Source organism: Talpa occidentalis, unplaced genomic scaffold (genome assembly GCF_014898055.3).
Source record: "Talpa occidentalis isolate TD23 unplaced genomic scaffold, MPIMG_talOcc4v2.1 talOcc4.8, whole genome shotgun sequence".
Lineage (NCBI taxonomy): Eukaryota > Metazoa > Chordata > Mammalia > Eulipotyphla > Talpidae > Talpa > Talpa occidentalis.
The window spans coordinates 22,228,387-22,245,720 of record NW_023605194.1 but is presented as its reverse complement, the minus strand read 5'-3'; the positions used below and the strand labels follow the sequence as shown (position 1 = coordinate 22,245,720).

The 17,334-nt window shown below is 45.6% G+C and overlaps 1 protein-coding gene across 2 annotated transcripts in view; it reads right to left on the bottom strand.

Annotated features, from left to right (window-relative positions):
- Nucleotides 1-2,981: 2,981 nt before the first annotated feature.
- HPSE2 (heparanase 2 (inactive)) overlaps nucleotides 2,982-17,334 on the bottom strand; it is a 448,287-nt gene continuing 433,934 nt past the window's right edge. For both annotated transcript variants that reach the window (XM_054690003.1, XM_054690004.1), the window contains one exon: nucleotides 2,982-6,319. In XM_054690003.1, coding sequence (XP_054545978.1) covers nucleotides 6,154-6,319 — 166 coding nt within the window. In that variant the 3' untranslated portion in view covers nucleotides 2,982-6,153. The remainder of the gene's footprint in view (nucleotides 6,320-17,334) is intronic.

The following is a 17,334-nucleotide window of genomic DNA, read 5'->3' as shown; positions in this document are numbered from 1 at the left end:
CTTATTTTTTGTTTGTTTGCATTTGGATAGTCAAATTTTCTAGCACCGTTTGTTGAAAAATATCCTTTCTTCACTGGATTACTTTGGCACATTTGTCTTAAATCAATTGACCATATTTATATATTTCTGGGCTTTTAATTCTGTTCAATAAACTTAGACAGATTTAAATCACACAAAGAATTATTATTCATCTTCTCTAAGAAGCAGCTTTACTTCAATTTTCATTGGTCCAGTTTTTACCAATTTCTGCTCTAGATATTTAGTATTTCCTTTGGATTTAATCTGCTCTTTATTGTTTCTAAGGTAGAAACTAACTCACTGATTTGAACCTTTTGTCTTTTCTAACAAAAGGCTTTAATATTATAAATTTTCCCCAAGGTATTTCCTTATCAGCAACCCAAACTCTGTATATTGCATTTTCACTTTCAACTAGTTCAAAATGCTTTCTGATTTTCCTTTTGATTTCTTCTTTGACCCTGAAGTTATTTAGAAGTGTCTCATTTCCAAACATTTGGGGATTTTCCAGTTATTTTTCTACTATTAGTTTCTGTTTCAAATTCAGTTGGTCAGAAGCTATCCTTTGTGTAAAGGTATCCTTTAAAATCCTTTTAAATTTATTGATGACATAGGATATGGTTTATCTTTGTGAATGGTCCGTGTGGACTTGCAAAGTTTACATATTCTTCTTTTGTTGGATTGAATGATCTATAGAAGTCAATTGGGTCAAGTTGGTTGATAGCAACAATCAAGCTCTTCTCTATCCTCAATGATTCCCATGTGATCATGTACATTCGCTTTGTGAGCCAGGCGCGTATTGACGCTCACGCCACCTTTGGAGGTCAAGCACTATAGACTCGAGAGAGCTCCATCAGTCTGGATCCTGAAAGGACTATGTGCAACAGAACTACGCCTTACCCCATCACCACCAATTGAACGTCACATGATATATGAGTAAAAATGAACTTCGATTGTTAAGCCATTGAGATTCTGGAGCTTGCCTGTTATTGCAGCTAACAGTTACTCTAACTAATTTAATCAATGGCATCTAATTTGAATTATAAAGTTTAATTTCCACTTCAGGTACCTGAAGCAAAGCTCTCATGGGGGAGGAGAGGGAAGGAGAGCAGCTCATTGTGGAATCTAAGATCCCCAGTCTGAGGTCAAGGTGGAGTGTGGACAGCAGTGGCCTACCCTCCCCACAGAACACCCTGAGAACAGAACGTTAGAGTATTCACATTTTATTACTTACAAAACATTACCTCAAAATGTAAACTACCTCATGGACCCAAAAACTCTGCAAATCATCAGGTTCTTAGAAACCTTAAAACAATCTGCTTTCTGGAAGAAAATATGAACACCTTCTAAAATCCCCTGCACAGAGAACAACATTCCCTGGGAGGTGTTCCTGCACTCATTTTGCCAACTGCCAGGTGAATGAAACTAAGGTCATTTTTTTTTTTTTTTTGCTTCTTCCAAAAAATATAATTTAATACATAACATTTACAACCTGAAAAATAATCCTAGAATATCTACATGAATAATAACTAGAAGAGTCATGTTCGTGACAGGTGCTGCAAAGGGCCCCCTTTTCTCTTCGGGTGTTGGGATAGTGATCCATTCCCAAGCCAGTCTTGGGGACCTCCCAGGGGCTGCTCTGGTGCTGGAAGGAAATGGATGGCAAAGCAATTGATTTGCTCTATTTGGCTTTCTTGTTTTAGAATATTTGCAAATAATATAACATTCCAAGGGCAATGATTAATGGATTTATAATTTAGTCTGGGGAGGCTTAGAAAAGCAGTCAAATCACTCTCAGAGAAAGTGGGTGTGTGGGTTTAAGTTCTGCCACTTACCTTTCGGACTTAGAAATATCAGGAATCATCATCTATGGTGGGTGGTAGTTGTGGGAGTGATCTTGGAAATTGTTTTACAGGAAAACATGCAGAGGAGCAGACCAGGAGAACCTGGATTCAAACTCCAGAGCCAAGGAAGGTGAGAGCTCTACTTACTCTCATCAGAGCTGCTGGTCAACTCCCCCAAACCAGAGATGAATTGTCCTGGGCAAAGGCATTGCTAGAGTTTCCTGAAGAAACATAGGATATTAAGAAAACTAGCTGTGGGCAACACACAGATGAGAACAAGTTGACCCCAGCCAGCCCAAGAAGTGAGAGCAGATCTGAGTTCTAGCCCCGGTTCTGCCACTCCGCTTATCTGGACAACCTCAGACAAGTTCCTTCTGACTCTTTTCAAATTCTTGGCACAGGACTGGGCATCACAAGTCTTTGTGTCCCTGCAAGCGGAATTCAGAAGAAGCGATTCTATATGCTCCAGTTGTTTGGATCTGATAACAACTGTTTCTCTTTGAAGAAGAGAACTTACTAATTTTCAATTCTGCTACATCCTAAGAGAAGATTGCAAACGATTCTACAATCAAAACTTAATTCCTTCTTGGTACAGCAGATTTCCTTGGACTGTGGGTGGGGGACAAAGTGGCTGGCAGAGGGGAGGTGTGCAACTAGAGAGTAAGTTCATAAAAAAAGAATCAGCAGTGGGGGAGGTGGTGCTGAAGTTGGGTGGAGAGGAAAGCAGAGGAAGTCACGTTGTTATTTAAATGTTTATGTCCCTTCTTCCCTTGCCTTCTCCACAGCCATATCTCTATTGTTGTTGGCTGCTCTATTGATATTTCCATCTTTAAAAGTCCTTTCCTGCCCCAATGTTTTTATTGTTAAAGGGATTCACCTGTTTTGCTTTTGCTTCTGCAGACATTACATGCAGCCCTTTTGTTTCAGCAACAAGGCCACTCTCAGTGGATTTTCAAGGTGAATCCTCCATCCCAAACTCGAGGGCCTTGAGTGCCTGTAGAGTTGCTGCTGTGCTCCTGCTGGGCCTGGCCCAGACCAGTCCCCGACCTCCCCACTGCCCGACCCGGAGGCTGCAGAGGCTCCCTGGTGCTGGCAGCCCTGATGGGGGCCTTTCAGGCAGAATCTGCCCACAGCTTCTGCCCCGTCTGAAGGTGCAGGGCATGGACCTATGTGCCCCCGGACTGCTTTACTGCTGGGGAGGGGCTGGGGCTGCAGAAGGCAGTTCTGGGAGTCCCAGACCTTAGTCTCACTGCAGCCCAGTTCATTTTTTTTTTTTAACTCCCAAGCTTTTCTCTAATGAAAGAGAATGCTAATATCCCACAATTGCAGGCTTTTCTGGGCACTAGAAGAATTGAGACTTTCTCTTCTAATAATAATGCGAATTTCTTCTGAGCCTTTGCGATAAGGAAGGAGAAAGAAAATCATTCCTAGAGGCAGGAAGAGCAGAAAATCATTTCAACAAAAGGCGCAGACTTCTCTTTACACATTATTATGCTTTCAAATGAGCATTCCCACAAGCCCATTCTTTGTTCAAAATAAAGTGACTCTTAAGTCTTAGATTATCTCAGCCATGTCTTGTTTTAGGAAGAGAAGTCTGACCTGGTGGATGAGGTCTTTGTCCTGGGCCCCAGGACAAGGCAAGCAGCTCGTGTGGATCATGGTGTTGAGTTTGCCACATGCTGTCTGTTTCCGGGAATATGATGAGGGGACCCCTTACAAGGAGACATCCCCACTGACTTAGTAATTACCCCCATCTCAGAAGGGAAAAGCCAGGATAGATGTCCTGTGCTAAAACCTGTAGTGAGTGTTTCAGTAACCTCTGAACAATGCAGATACTTCTTCCATGAGACAGTTGCAAAGTTAGACTCGCAGGATTCCAAAGATAAATTTTACAGATTCCCTCCTCCCCCTTTATTAATTTAAAAACCCCTAAACCTCTTAGGAGCAGGATCTAAAATGCAGGGAAAGACCAAAGAAGCAGGAGCTGCCTGGCTTCTGCAAGTGCAGAGTCTGAGTAAAGAATCAGCACACATTTGCAGTGTTTGAATGGCACGCTGGAGGCCCTGGTGGCACTGAATTAGCAGAGCTTATGGAGAGGTGAAGGTAGTGCGTCTGTGAATTGGGCAGCCACTGAACTTTGCCATTAGCCGAACAGGCTCTGGATCATTACAGTTCAGTAACCCATTCTCCTGGGTGACCGTGGACAAACGAGAGACCCTCTCCACACCTCATAGAAAAATGGGGGTAATAATACTAACTCCTTTGGGGCTGGGCCCACAGGGACTTCTGGTAATTCCTGCTGTACCAGGGCCCAGCAGTTGTACTTGCACCCACATTAGGAAGAGATTTTGATGTCTGCACATTTTTTGACAGTTTGAGAACAACTTCATCTCTCTTTCTCTTTGCCTCTCTCCTCCTTGCCTTCCTCTGCTGCTTCTCCTCCTTTCTTAGCACCTCTGCCTCCTCCCCTCTAGGGCTGAGGCTTAAGTGGGAGGTGCGTGCTTCTAGAGAAGGGGCCCCCTGGGTAGCCATGAGCCACACAGCAGGCTCTGCACCACCTGCAGTTGCTCCTAGGCCCAGCACACCACTGACCAGGCTCAGCCCTGGCCTCAGTTTCCCCTTTTTTGCATGCCTAAGCATACATCTTCTATGTAGTGTTCCTCTTATATCTAATAACGAACACGTTGAAAATCAAGTCCACTCTCTTCCTTGCTTATGAGATGAGCCTGTCTGCAGCTTCTCTCCCAAGTTCTCAGTCCTCCAGCCGAGCAGGCTCTACCTTTTCTCTTGTCTACTCCACCTCCTATCTCTTACCTTCCGGTTGCTTTGTTGGCCATCTTAAGACGTCTCCCCTCCCCCTCCAATTCTATCCTTTCACAACAGCAGAAATTGGAGTCCTGACATTGTCAAATGTCACTTCTGTTGGAAAAAACATCATCCATGCCATTTACCCCAAGAAAGAAAATCACCCACACAGAAAAGAAAGTCATTTCAGTGTGGCTTGTTTGCAAAGACCCACATACACCTTGAAGCACATGGAAGGTCCTCATCCAGAACTTACATGACCTTATCCATTCACACCCCATGCTGGAGCTTCCCACTACCATCCCACAGATTGCCATCTGGCCTTGGTCTCCAGGTTCCCCTCCCCCAATATGGCGAACTGAAAGCTTGTTCTGTGCTCAGATAAGTCCATCTGGAACCACGTGGCCCTGTCATCTGGGATGGCCAGATCTGCTTTCCGCCTAGTAAGTGCCACGGTGAGCTCACAGCAGCCCAGGAAGAGGCAAGAAGACTAGACTCCATGTTCTTATAGTGATAATTTTTTGGTTTATACCAAACCGTTAAGGGCTTGCCCCAACAAACTCTTATCTTCTGAGTTTTGAGGTCTGTCCAGTTGGGGGGTGTGTGTGTGTGTGTGTGTGCGTGTGCACACGTATGCTTGTGTCGATGGTTTGGTGCGCTTTCTAAAACTCTCCCACACAGCACAGCCACATGATGGATGGTGATTGCTTTTCGTGGTGCCTAATACATAGCTCTCCACTCAATGAATATTGTTACCTGACTCCCATGCCAACCCTGGGGAATCCAGATTCACAGAGGAATAGAACCTTCTTACAAAGTCAGGAGTATGATTGCAATTTTACTTTTGAAGGACCCGCTTCCCAGAGGAATAGCCGGTGATGGATGCCACTGTCAGGAGCCCGGATGCACACACTCCTACGTCAGCGGGAAATCACATACACAGCTCGCCCAGCAGGCCAGCACTGACTCGCCGCCGCGTGCCCCCTGGGGGAGAGGTGATAGGAAGCCCTGAGCAACAGCAGGGGACAGACAAAGGGAAGGAGTGAGAGGAGGACTGGACTCAGGAAAGTCTGCCCAGTTCTGTCCTTCTTCATCTTCTGCTGAGGGCAGCAGGCCCAGGCTCAGCCAGGTCCATAGTCCTGTCGCTGTGTGACCAGGATGGTTGAGACTTGTTAGGAGGCAGTCGTCCTGGGAGTGCACTGTCAGCTGTGGCAGGTGGTGCACAGGGTACATGCACAGTTCCACACCCACGCCTTCATCCTCACACAGAACCCACGATGTCCACTTTTCCTTTGGGGTGACCCACCAAGGTTAAGTTCACACAGGTGACATTTGTCTCTTTGGAGGCAAGTCTGTGTTGATTCCAGCAGGATGGGGCAGCAGAGACTGGTTGGTTGTTAAGATGTTTGAAAAATAATGATACTATTAGCGCAAAAGAGTGGAAAGCCGTCCAGCAGGCCCGCTGGTAGCCACCGAGCGTGAGGGCGGTTTATCGGTAGCGGCAGGCCAAAGCGTTGACATTCTTGACCACATAAAAGCCCATGGTGACCGGGGGGATGACCAATGTCCGGCCAGCCCGCAGTGGGCGGGGCTTCAATTCTGGGAGGGTGCCATCGTCCACCATCACTAAGGGCTGGCCGTTCAGCTGCACTGACCTACAGCAAGGAAAACAGCAGAGGTTTGTTACCGAATTATAAGGGAGCGGTCGCCACCAAGCCGGCAGCCCCCCATGGCCTGCCAGTGTGACGTGTGCTAACACTACTGACACTCGCTGTGCCCAGGCCCCCTTTGAGGTGTTTTCTTTTAACAACGCATTCCAACAGTCAGCCACACTCTGAAGAAATGGCTGTCTTATTCCCATTCTCCCTAGGGTGGTTAAGGGACTTGCTAAGGTCACGCAGCTGGGAACCAGACCTGGACACAAGCAGGCTGGTTCTAGAGACACGTCATGTAGGTAGGTAGAAGGGCCTACCACCTTCTAAAGAGTTTTTAACCTGAGGCTCGAGACATAGATTTAAGATGATTGCAGATTTCCTATTTAACTTGTTTCTTTCATCAATTTATTTGACAGATTTGAGATTTGACATCATTACTTGTCTAGTGTTCTGAAAGAGGACAGAGCCATCTCACGCCTCTCCCCTTTCTAATCTAAGAATGAGTTTTCATACGCAGTATTCCACAGATGATTTCATTTATACAATACACAAAGTAGTTGGTAAAGTAGGCAGCTGTGATCAAATTCCCCCATCCTGTTCACTTTCCTCATCCTGTGCTGGCATCATCGGCCTGAGACGGGGCCACCTCCACAATGCACTTAGAGAAGGGAACCGTCTCGCCCACCCATGACCCATGGTGCAGATCCTGCAGAACTTCCCAGTTGTTCCTGACTCGGGAGTGACTCATATAGCCAAGTACTCAGGTTGAAGCTCAGCTTTGTGCAGCAGTAGAAAATACCAGCACAAGGCCACCAGCTGGAAGTGAGGCTGTGAGTCACCCTCAGAGAATCAACATTGCATAGTGATGACTGTTTCTGGGCTTGACTTAACTTCCCATCTGATAACATTGCAGTGATATCATCTGAGCTCTAAAGAGAATAAGTTAGAGATTGATATAGAGAGCTTCGTTTAGGGTTCCTCCTGGGCTGTGAATGATAGACAGCTGTAGACAGAGAGAATCAGACCTGAGCCCAGCAGTGCAGTGAGTTCCCAAAGATCAGTGTCTTGTAAATTGCTCTCAATGGAGAGTGAGGCAGAGAAGCAGCTCCAGGTCTGGCCCTACATGGATAAGTTTGGTTCTGGTCCAGATCTAACATGCCAGAGGGGGCAGCCCCCTCCTTTTGTTGGTAGGACCAAGGAATGAATGAGAGCAGGGATCTCCTGTGTCAGGAGCTGGGCCTGATTCTAGAAGGTGCAAGAGGGCCAGAATGGAGAGCTGAAGAGAAGCACCTCATCAAATATGCAAGAAGCTTTTGCTCCAAATTCCAGCAGCTCTCCTGGTGAAGACAAGCCTACTCCCTGGAGTGGGAGTCAGGTTGAGGAAAGGGGATTCAGTTGTAAAAAACAAGAAGCGCAGATAAAGTCTTGCTTTTTTTTCAGATGGTGTAAATACCCAACAACCAGAAATATGTACTATCAAATAGAGGTTTAATGACAGCAGTGGATCTGTCCAAAGCTTACTGAGTTCACACAGCTTCTCCACTTGAAAGCCTTCATTGGTCCTCCCACCTTTTTTTTTTTTTATCAGTGATCCCCCTCTCTTATGCATGAATTAAGTATAAGTGATTCTCCTGGGGAGGGGTAAGGCCCCTTCAGGTACAGAGGACCCCAGAACATTGACCTCTTCGGATTCTGGGACGTACAAAACAAAGCATGGTAAACAAGTCCTTTCACTTCTGTACTAACAACGAGCAGCAGCCCCACTCTGATCTCCTTATTGACTGGTTAAAAGTCTAATAAGGTATGGACAGAACCAGAGAGCATGGCCAAAGTCTCTTGACTGATCTCTAGTTCCAGAAGCCAGGTCACAAATTTCCTAGATGGCTATTGCGAGGCTGGCAATCCCTATGACTAGGACATGGTACAGGCTGTGGTGTGAAGGAAATGAAATAAGACATGAAAGTGCTTTGAAAGCCTATGGAGCCATATAAGTGGGAGATGAGGTTTTGTTTTTCTTCTCCTTGTTGCTAGGGTAGATGAGCATTTGGTAATGAACTTGACTGCACTTGACAAGTTTCATGCCCCCTTTCCAGAGCCTGCCCCATCCCTTGGTTCTCATGGTTTCTCTCTTGGTTTTCCTCTGTCACTTCCAGATGGTGTTTCCTTTTGAAGGAGTCTGGTCTCTTCTCCCTGCCTCTCAGGTGCTAGGGTTCCTGGGGCCTTTTCCTGGGACCTCTTCTCTTTCCATATTAATACTGGGTGCTATTGCCTATACCAAGCACTTTGTCTACCTGTTGATACCTCCCAACTGTATATCTGACCCAGACCTTTGAACTTATGTATGCCCACTTGACTGTACCACAGGACGCTCAAGTCCAAAATCAAAATTTTCTGTTCAAATTTCTTTCTGTCTTTCCATCCTTGTGCTGGTCCCACCATCTATCCAATCACCTAAGCCAGAAAGCTGGGAGCCACCTGAGACTTCCTCTCGCAGTCCCATGTCTGGGGTCCCTAAGTCCAATCAATTTTACCTTAATTATTTTGCAAATCTTCATTACTGCTTTATTTTAGTTCAGAATTTGCCTTCTAACTCTTTGTCCTCCTCTCATCACATTGGCCACTGCTGTCACTGCATCTAATTCTCCAACAATGCCCTCTCCCTTCCACCTTAATGTGGACGGTAAAGCTCCAGCTACTTCTCCAGTGTCATCTCTGGCCAGACCCCTTAGGCCAAGGCTTGGATCACAGACCTCTGCGGGTGGGTGGGATGTGTTGGCAGTTATAATAAAGACATCATCAAAATGTACATGAACAGATTGTTTTATGATGGAAATCTAGTAAGTCTTGAGCATAGATGAAGTATTTCTCAAATAACAATGTACCCCAAATTTAGGTATAATTCCCTCCCTGGATTATAGACAATCACTTGCTCTATGCCTCTCTGGGCTATGAACTTGGTGAGGAGAGCGATCATGTCTGTTATCCCAAAATCCTGGGTGCCTAACAAAGTGGTTGGCATAGAGTAGGGACAGAATATTTTTTGAACAAATGAATGCACTTTGAGCTCTTCTGCATTCTTTCTGATCTTCCTAGGTTGAATTTCTCCAGCTCTAAAGAAGCCCCCCGGAGGGTCTCCAGTGTCCTTACAGTTTTCATTAATGTGCCAATTACTCTTGCTCTCAGTGGCTCTGCAGATTTTAGATAAAAACTGAATTATCATGATTCGCACAGTCACTCTCCAGATACCTTATCCCAAATTGACACGAGGCTATTGATCATTGCTAGTGTTTTTCACCCTTAAAAAAAAAAGATCTGTTTGACCATCTCTTAGCTAAGCCAACAGGAATTAATTCTGTAAGACCTTGAGTCCTCGTATATCTTTATCTACAAAGTCTCTTCATTATAAAGATGGACTGCATGCTTTACCACTTCCATTCTCATTTTCTTGCTTATATACTTTTAATAATTATCCTGTTGCTCGGTGAAGTTATATCACTCTAAAGGTTACAATAAACTTTCATTTTTTTGTGGATTGAACAATTTCTAAGGTAGCAAACATAATCACATGAATGATAAAAACCAGCCATTATTGAACACAGTGCAAAAAGCTCTATACAGTGTCTTACTCTGCTGCATTTAGCCCTTGCAACTACCAGCTGAGGCAGGTGCTAGCGGCCCTCTCTTCCAGTTGAGGAAATCCAAGTTGAGCAGGAGTTAAACTCGGCTCAGTCAGGCAGTAAGTGGGAGAGCTGAGATCTGAACTGATGCCCTATCTGACTTCCCTCGTGATTGCTGAAGAGCCCTCGGAGGCACACAGGGCAAGTATTTTATTATCATTGTAACTTTACTATTGAAACAAGGTCAGAGAGGTTAAGTGTTCTGGGCAAGGTCACAGAGCTAATAGGTGGCTAAGCTCTGTCTGGAATTCAGGCCTCTGACACCTCTTTCTACTATTTCATGGTAATCTCTAATTCCAGATGGCACTCCCCAGGACTGTGTTTCTTTCTTCCTTTCTTATCACATTTTCATCCTATACTGAGACCTCCTTGCTGGCCCATGACTTTTAAAACCAAATGTTAAATGATCCTAAGTCAAACGGTTTCTCTTAATTTCCTAGTGAGTGTTGAGTTGCCGAGGGCATTAAATTATCCAAATATTAGGACAACTGTATTTTATCACCATCTGTTTTTACAAAATCTGAGTTACTTTGCAATTCCTAAACTTGTTTTCCTTATTTTACATGCTATTTGAAACAGGATTTGATATGTCAATTTGCAGTCAAGCCCTCTGCTCTCCATGGAAACCTCTTGGTTGGGTCCTGCTCTTCCCCACCCCCACTCCCGACACGTAGTCTATAATCTCTGACCTTCTTGTCTTATCTTGGCTCAGGCTAGCCATGGACATTGAAGCAAGCTTTTAACTGTTCTGAGGTTTCAGAACTCTAATGAGTATGTCCTTTGCCAGTCTGGAGATCATTTAATGGATTCTGCTCTGGCCCTGGCGGGCTTTATGGCAGAAGCAGGGGACGCCTGCATATTATGGGAGCAGCCATGGGAGCTGAGGTCTGGTTCAGGTGGGGTATATTTGAGGTCTTGAGTGGGAGATGAACGGGGAGGCCAACTGGTTATTGATAACCAGACCCACCTCGGCCACTTTGAAGAAGGAAGATTTGCCTTCTCTGAACTTAGGTATCTCCATCTGTAAGCTACATCAGAAGAACCCCAAGATTCCTACTGGCTTAAATATTTTTCAGGTGGGTTGCTTACAGCCTAATGGCGAGCTTGAGGCAGAGTTTAATGAAAAATTCTGAGTAATCAAGTTAGAAATCCCATTACGTCATTCCCCTGTTTGAGCATTCAGTGGCTCCTTCATGATCCTAGAACATTGTACAAACTTACAAGCCCCATCTACCTACTTCTCCAGTCCCTTAGAGCCCATCCCAGCTCCCACCACCTCTCTTCACTCTGCTGCAATTTCTTAAATCCCCATCTCTCTAACCTTGAGGGTTTTGTACAGGTTGCTCTCTCTGCCAGGAACCTTTTCATATCCCTCCCTTCAACCCCCTTCCAGCTTCTCTTTCCCGTCCTTCAGGTAAGGCACAGGTCCCTGCAAGGTGCTCCCCTGTCACCCAGCATGTCTTACATGGAATGGGCGGGGGGGGGGTGGCTAGGGACATAGGCTGACTGACTGCTGGTCAGTCTCTCCACTACATGAGAAGACCTTATGTCCCTCCTGCTCATCTTGCACTCTCCTGTCTGTCTATACACCCAGTAGGTACTCAACCGAGGATTGGATATAAATATGTGGGCAGAGGTGCTATGCCCTAGAAGGAAAAGACCCTGGACTGCAATGTCAGTGACTGGAGTTTTACTTTGCAGACCCAGCCCCGTCACCTGTCAGCTCTGGTTGATTTCTGTATTGTCACATGATGGCAGAGAAGCAGGAAGGGAGGGAGGGAAAGAAGAGAAAGGGTTGGGGGGTCGAGGGAGAGGAAGGAGCATGAATGAATAGGAGGGTGCCTGCTTGCATGCGCCCCTCTTCCGTTACCCTGACATCCAGTTCCCACTCTATTCCAGTGTGCGTCCCCACGAGCCACCAGAGGTCACTCTTGTTCTACACAAGAGGACCGCAGCGCGGAGTAGGTGGAGGCTCCAAGGAAGCAGAAGCGCTGGCGCCTCCCCAAGCCCGCTCCCCAGCCTGGGACAGCCGGACAAGTGCCCCGAGCTTGGCCTCCCGGAGGAACAAACCACAAGATCAATCAAATCCCAGCAAAAACTTCTCTGCGGCCCACTTGGCAGGGGGCCCACCTGGAATGAGGCTAATGTTAAGGAAACGTGGAAGCTAGGCTGCGAGTCCCACCTGGGGTGCTGTCTTCCTGGGCAGGGCACTAGGAGGGGGTCCGTGCAGGTATGGGGCTTGAGGGCTCCTGCTACCCCGCTCCCTCCCGGTCCCCCCCCACCCCAACTCTGGGTCCCTAGTGTCTCCCCCATCCTTTCAACCCGCCTGCACCTGTGTGCACTTTACTAGCCCCCAGATTCCGGCTGCCCCCTTGAGGCCCTGGCTGGGTTGGGAGACTGGCATGTGCAGCTGCCCTGCCCTTCTTCAGGTCAGGGGCAGGTTAGAGCCGGAGGGAGCCAGGCTGGATTTGAGGACAGAGGGGCGTGGCAACCCTCTCAGGTTCTGGGAGAGGCCTTGCATCTGGGGTAGCTTAGAGAGGAAGTGCCTTTGAAATGGCCTGAGTGCTGCTATCCCACTGAGGGCTGATCCAGGAGTGGCAGCAGCCGGCAACAGTTGGGATCCCACATGACCAATTCTAAAGGACAGGGGATGTGCATGCCCCCTCGCTGGCCCTCCTCCTCCTCCTCCTCCTCAGGGGTCACTGGGAGGGTGACATCCTCCCAAGTGTGTCCTGAAGCTTTTGCTCTCCCTGGAATCTGGCAGAACCTGTCAAAAAGCTTTTGTCCTTCTGGGCCCCATTGGATGGCGCCTCCTTTGCTGGGCCTTGCTCGGGAGTCCCAGCTGGGAAAGGGTATGGCATGGAGGCCTGCCCTGTGGCCATGCTGCTTAGCTTCATTTGATCTGGGTGCCTGCTAGAGGAATTGTTTTCATTTCTTAATTTTCAAGGTCACCCGGGTCAGTGACTTCTTGCCTATGATAGTGGTTCAAATGAATTCTTGCTGAGTTCCCCTGGGTCAGCCTCACTTTCTCATGTGACCGGTGGACACTCCAATCCCTTCTTCTATGGTGGTTAAAGGGAAAAGATGAAGGAGGGAAGGCGTGAGAGAAATGTAGGGAAATGTCTCCTGTCCTCCTTACCCTTCCAGAGCCCACACATATATGAAGTTCCTGGTCACTGAGCTACTTTGAGGCTGCTAAGATGATTTGTCTTTTGTGCTATTCTTTGAGGGGTGTATTGAAATAGTAATGAGGAATTGGGATCTAGCTTCTGCATAACCGAGCAGAGAAAACACTAGGACTTCATGCAATTGAACTGGGGGATTTTATAGGCAACTTGTCAGGAATCTAGGTTTTTCTGGCTTGCAATTAGGTTTGGGGGTCATGGTTTGATCTACATTCTATCCAAGTCTGGGTAATAATGATCCAAGCTATAATGGGATTCTGCCACGTGTTTCTAATGGCTTGAAATAGCACACTTGGCAGACAAGATGAGAGTCCAGCTTAAGAACCTGGATTTATCCTGATATCCTGATATTGTTAACTTCCAGCAGATAAGAGAACCATCTGGGGGCAGTTTGGGAAGATGATTTGATTCTGTGGACATCCCAAAGTTCCATGTCATACACATATCATTCTCAAAGCACAGGACACAATCGAAACCAGCTATATAAACCAGGAAGACTCCACTATGTGGTTAGGACCAGTCCCTTTCCGTTGTAAAGATGGTGTCCTGATCTGACATTCAGCAATGGTGTGGAAAGGGCATCACTCACATCCTTACTGTTCATGTGTTGTACAAATTCAATTACAAAAGATGGACTTCTTACCTGCTAAGACAGAAAACATGGAAACACAAAATGTGTGGCCATATACACTATGATTAAAACATTCCATAAGGAGAGAGACAAAAGGAAAAGGCAAACTCAGTCTGGATTTTGAGGTCTTCTGCAGCCTGGTCCTAATGTATTTTTGTGCTCTTCTCACGTCAGGCCACAAAGTATCCTTCACTCCCGTCATACGAGATGATTTATCACCCATCACCATTACTCCCCAAAGAAAACAAAATGGGCCTTGAATTTTTATGCTTCTGAATCTTTCGGGACGCATCCTGTTCCCTGGGATCACTTTCCCTCCAGGATTTCCTGAAAGCCTTACTCATTTTTCCAGCACTAGCTCAAAGGTCCTCAGCCCCCAGGGGTTCCTAGAGTCTCAGGTCCCAGGTCAGAATTCACCTCTTCTTTGCATGTTCTCCAGCTCTCCTCTATTTACGCTCTTGTGGCCTGTCTTGCCTTAGAATTAAAGTATCCTCTATGGGGAGAAAACTAGTTTCCCCAGTCCTAGTTGTATGGCGCTGGAAGAGGTAGTGGTGTGTGTGTGTGTGTGTGTGTGTGTGTGTGCCATGTGCACAGATTTTCCATAGATAAGAGGATGAGAGAGAGAGTCCCTAAGCCATACCCAAAGTTAATTCCATCACTATAATAAGGCCATGACTCTCCAGATGCCTATTTAATTGTTAAATCAAAGGGATAAATATGTTTTATTGGATTTTGATAAAGGGTTCTGTATAATGTCATGTGCACTGCTGTACCCTCAAAGGGAAAGGTGAGAAGTCCCAGGTAGCAAAGGATCTGTTCCAGCACACCCATGTCATCGTCTAAAGCGTGCAGTGACTGACTCCTCGCGAAGGTGTGCAGGGGCTGCTGGTGCTCACCAGCTGTGCCAGTAGGGCACTCTGGGATGAGCCACATCCTGCCCCCCAGTGCTCTGTAGCCAATGAAATGTGACTCAGGGTCCAGTCACTGCTCTAGGGCTGAATTGGGTTAGGGTATTTCAGTTCCCTGGGGTATACATTTGTCCATCTCCCAAACCCAAGCCTCTGGAAGGTATGAGGAAAGGAGAAGACAAAGAGATCTCTTCTTGGTCCACCAGAATAGCCTGCATGCTCTGCTCTGCTGCCTCTCGGTTCAGAACCAACTGCTCAGAAACATCTTAGCTTTCCCCTGAAGTGCTTGTCTACCAATGTTTCATCTGGAACAGAGTGGAAATCTCTGCCTGCAATGAGAGTCCCCAACTAAGTGGAGGTGGGGAGGGGAGACCACAGCCTTGATGGACAGCTATGCAGAGAGATTCCAGCTGCTGGGAGCCAGCTGAAAGAAAATGTATTCTCCAGCCGAGAACAAATGAAAATCTCTCAGAAAATAACAGTGAAAACCCTGGATTCCTAAACATCTTGGTTTAAGATGTCAATTCACTGCAAAATACAAAAAAACATTTTATAATCCTCTAATCTGCACAGCGATCTGTACATTACTAATCTGGGAGTTAGGACAAAACAAACAATGAAAGCTTTGGGGAGAGGAACGGCATCCTTGCACTCATCAAAGTGAACTCCCTGGGGCTCCTGGCATGTTCACACCTTTGGCAAAATGGCTTAGTGCCTGAATGAAGACTAGAATCTGGGTGAAATTAAAGATGCAAATCAACTGGGATCTGATTCCAGCACCTACTAGAGGGACGATGTTTCTCAGCCTTGGCTACACATTTGAATCACCTGGGGAGCTTTAAAAAATACTGGGGCCTGGGCCCCAGCTCAGAGATTTTCATTTAATTGGCCTGGGGTGAGGCTTGGGCACTAGGTTTTTTAAAAACTCCCCTGTTAATTCAAAGTACAGCTAAAGTAGAGCATCAGGGTTTGAAGAAAGAGCCTGAATATGCTGGCAGCCTGGGTGGAGGGGAATCAACTAGTTCTCTAATCATTACATTCTGAATTTATTTTGAATAAAAGGAGCTTTTTTTATTTTCTCAGAGCACTGTGTCAGGAGGCCGCATATTGAACAGTAAAGGAGAGATGAACTTTTCAAAGGCAGGTGTTTTGTTGAATAGTCTGAAGTGAGCATTTTGGTATTTCACCAGGACTGCTGCATTTGGTGTTCTCCCTCCAGCATGGACTGGTGAGCAGACATGCTCCTCAGTGTGCACCAGGGAAGTGTGTATGGCGTTTTACAGGATGAATTAAGAACCGAATCAGATGAGGCATTCACACAGCTAACAAACTCCGTGTGTGTGTTCAACACCAAAAATAAAAACTTGGTGCTTTTCTTGAACAGCAAGTTCTATAAAGTCATTTAGATTTTTTTTTTTTCCAGGTCTTGCACAGACAGTGATCCAAACCTCTTTTAGGAGAGAGGAATTAAGGGGATTGAATCTGTCATTCTGTACCCCTGCTTTATTTTTCATATAGGAATGTAATTATCTGCTTAGATAAGCAATATATATTGATTATAGATTAGTATCTCTTTCTGAACCACAAAACATCTGCAAATGAACTGAAACGCCTCTAGATTTCAATGAGTAAGCTTGCAGGACCTACGGATTTGTAAGGTTCATTTCGCTCTGCATTAACTTCTCTCTATTTTTCTCTACACACTGACTTGGGGCCTTACATTTAAGTATTTTTTTTATAACAACATATACTTATATGTTTGTATTTCTACTTGCACAGAGTCTGTTTCCGACTTTTTGGACTGGAACACTAAGGTAGACATTGCTGGTTAGAGTAAGTGCTGCCTTCCTGTCCACTCCCGGTCAGCTCATAAATCTCCTCGGTCCCTGACACCTTTCTTGTCACTTAGTACTTATGGCCTTGGAGGGTTACCTGCCCCCCAAGGGGTTCTGAGGGGGTCTTTTGAAAGGGTTGCAGATGATGTGGTAGCGTTTACACCAGTAGGGCCTTTCCCCCAGGTTAAAGAGGTCTCCAATCTAATCCTTGCTTTTGGAGGCAATTTTAAAACCAGAAATAAAAGACCTGCATGAATTAATAGGTTTCCTCACACTCTGTCGGCTCCAACAGTACAATTATCGATGATCCGTACCTCTTAGGGTACATCAAAACAAATTCCAAATGCATTAAAGAAATGAATATAATAAATGAAACACAAAAGTAGGAGAAAATAAAGACACATATTAATTGGATTTAAGGAATGTCACACATATATAAGTGGAATGGAAAAACACACACTCACACACACAAACAACAAAAGGCAAATGGATTTAGCTATCTACAAAGGAAACTCTGTCAAGATAATACCCTACAAATGAAATAGTTGGAAAAATAGTAAAATACTGGAGAAAATATTTCAACACATGTGTTAGGTAGTAAAGGGTAAACTGCCTGACAATAGAAAAAACATCATTTATTAATACAGCAGTTAAGACCCCCATAGAAAAACAAGCAAATGACAAGAAATTGATAAAAGTGATACAGTACTTATAGATATGAAATTTTCAATCTTACCAATACTCAAAGAATACAATTAAGATAAGAATACTATTTTTCA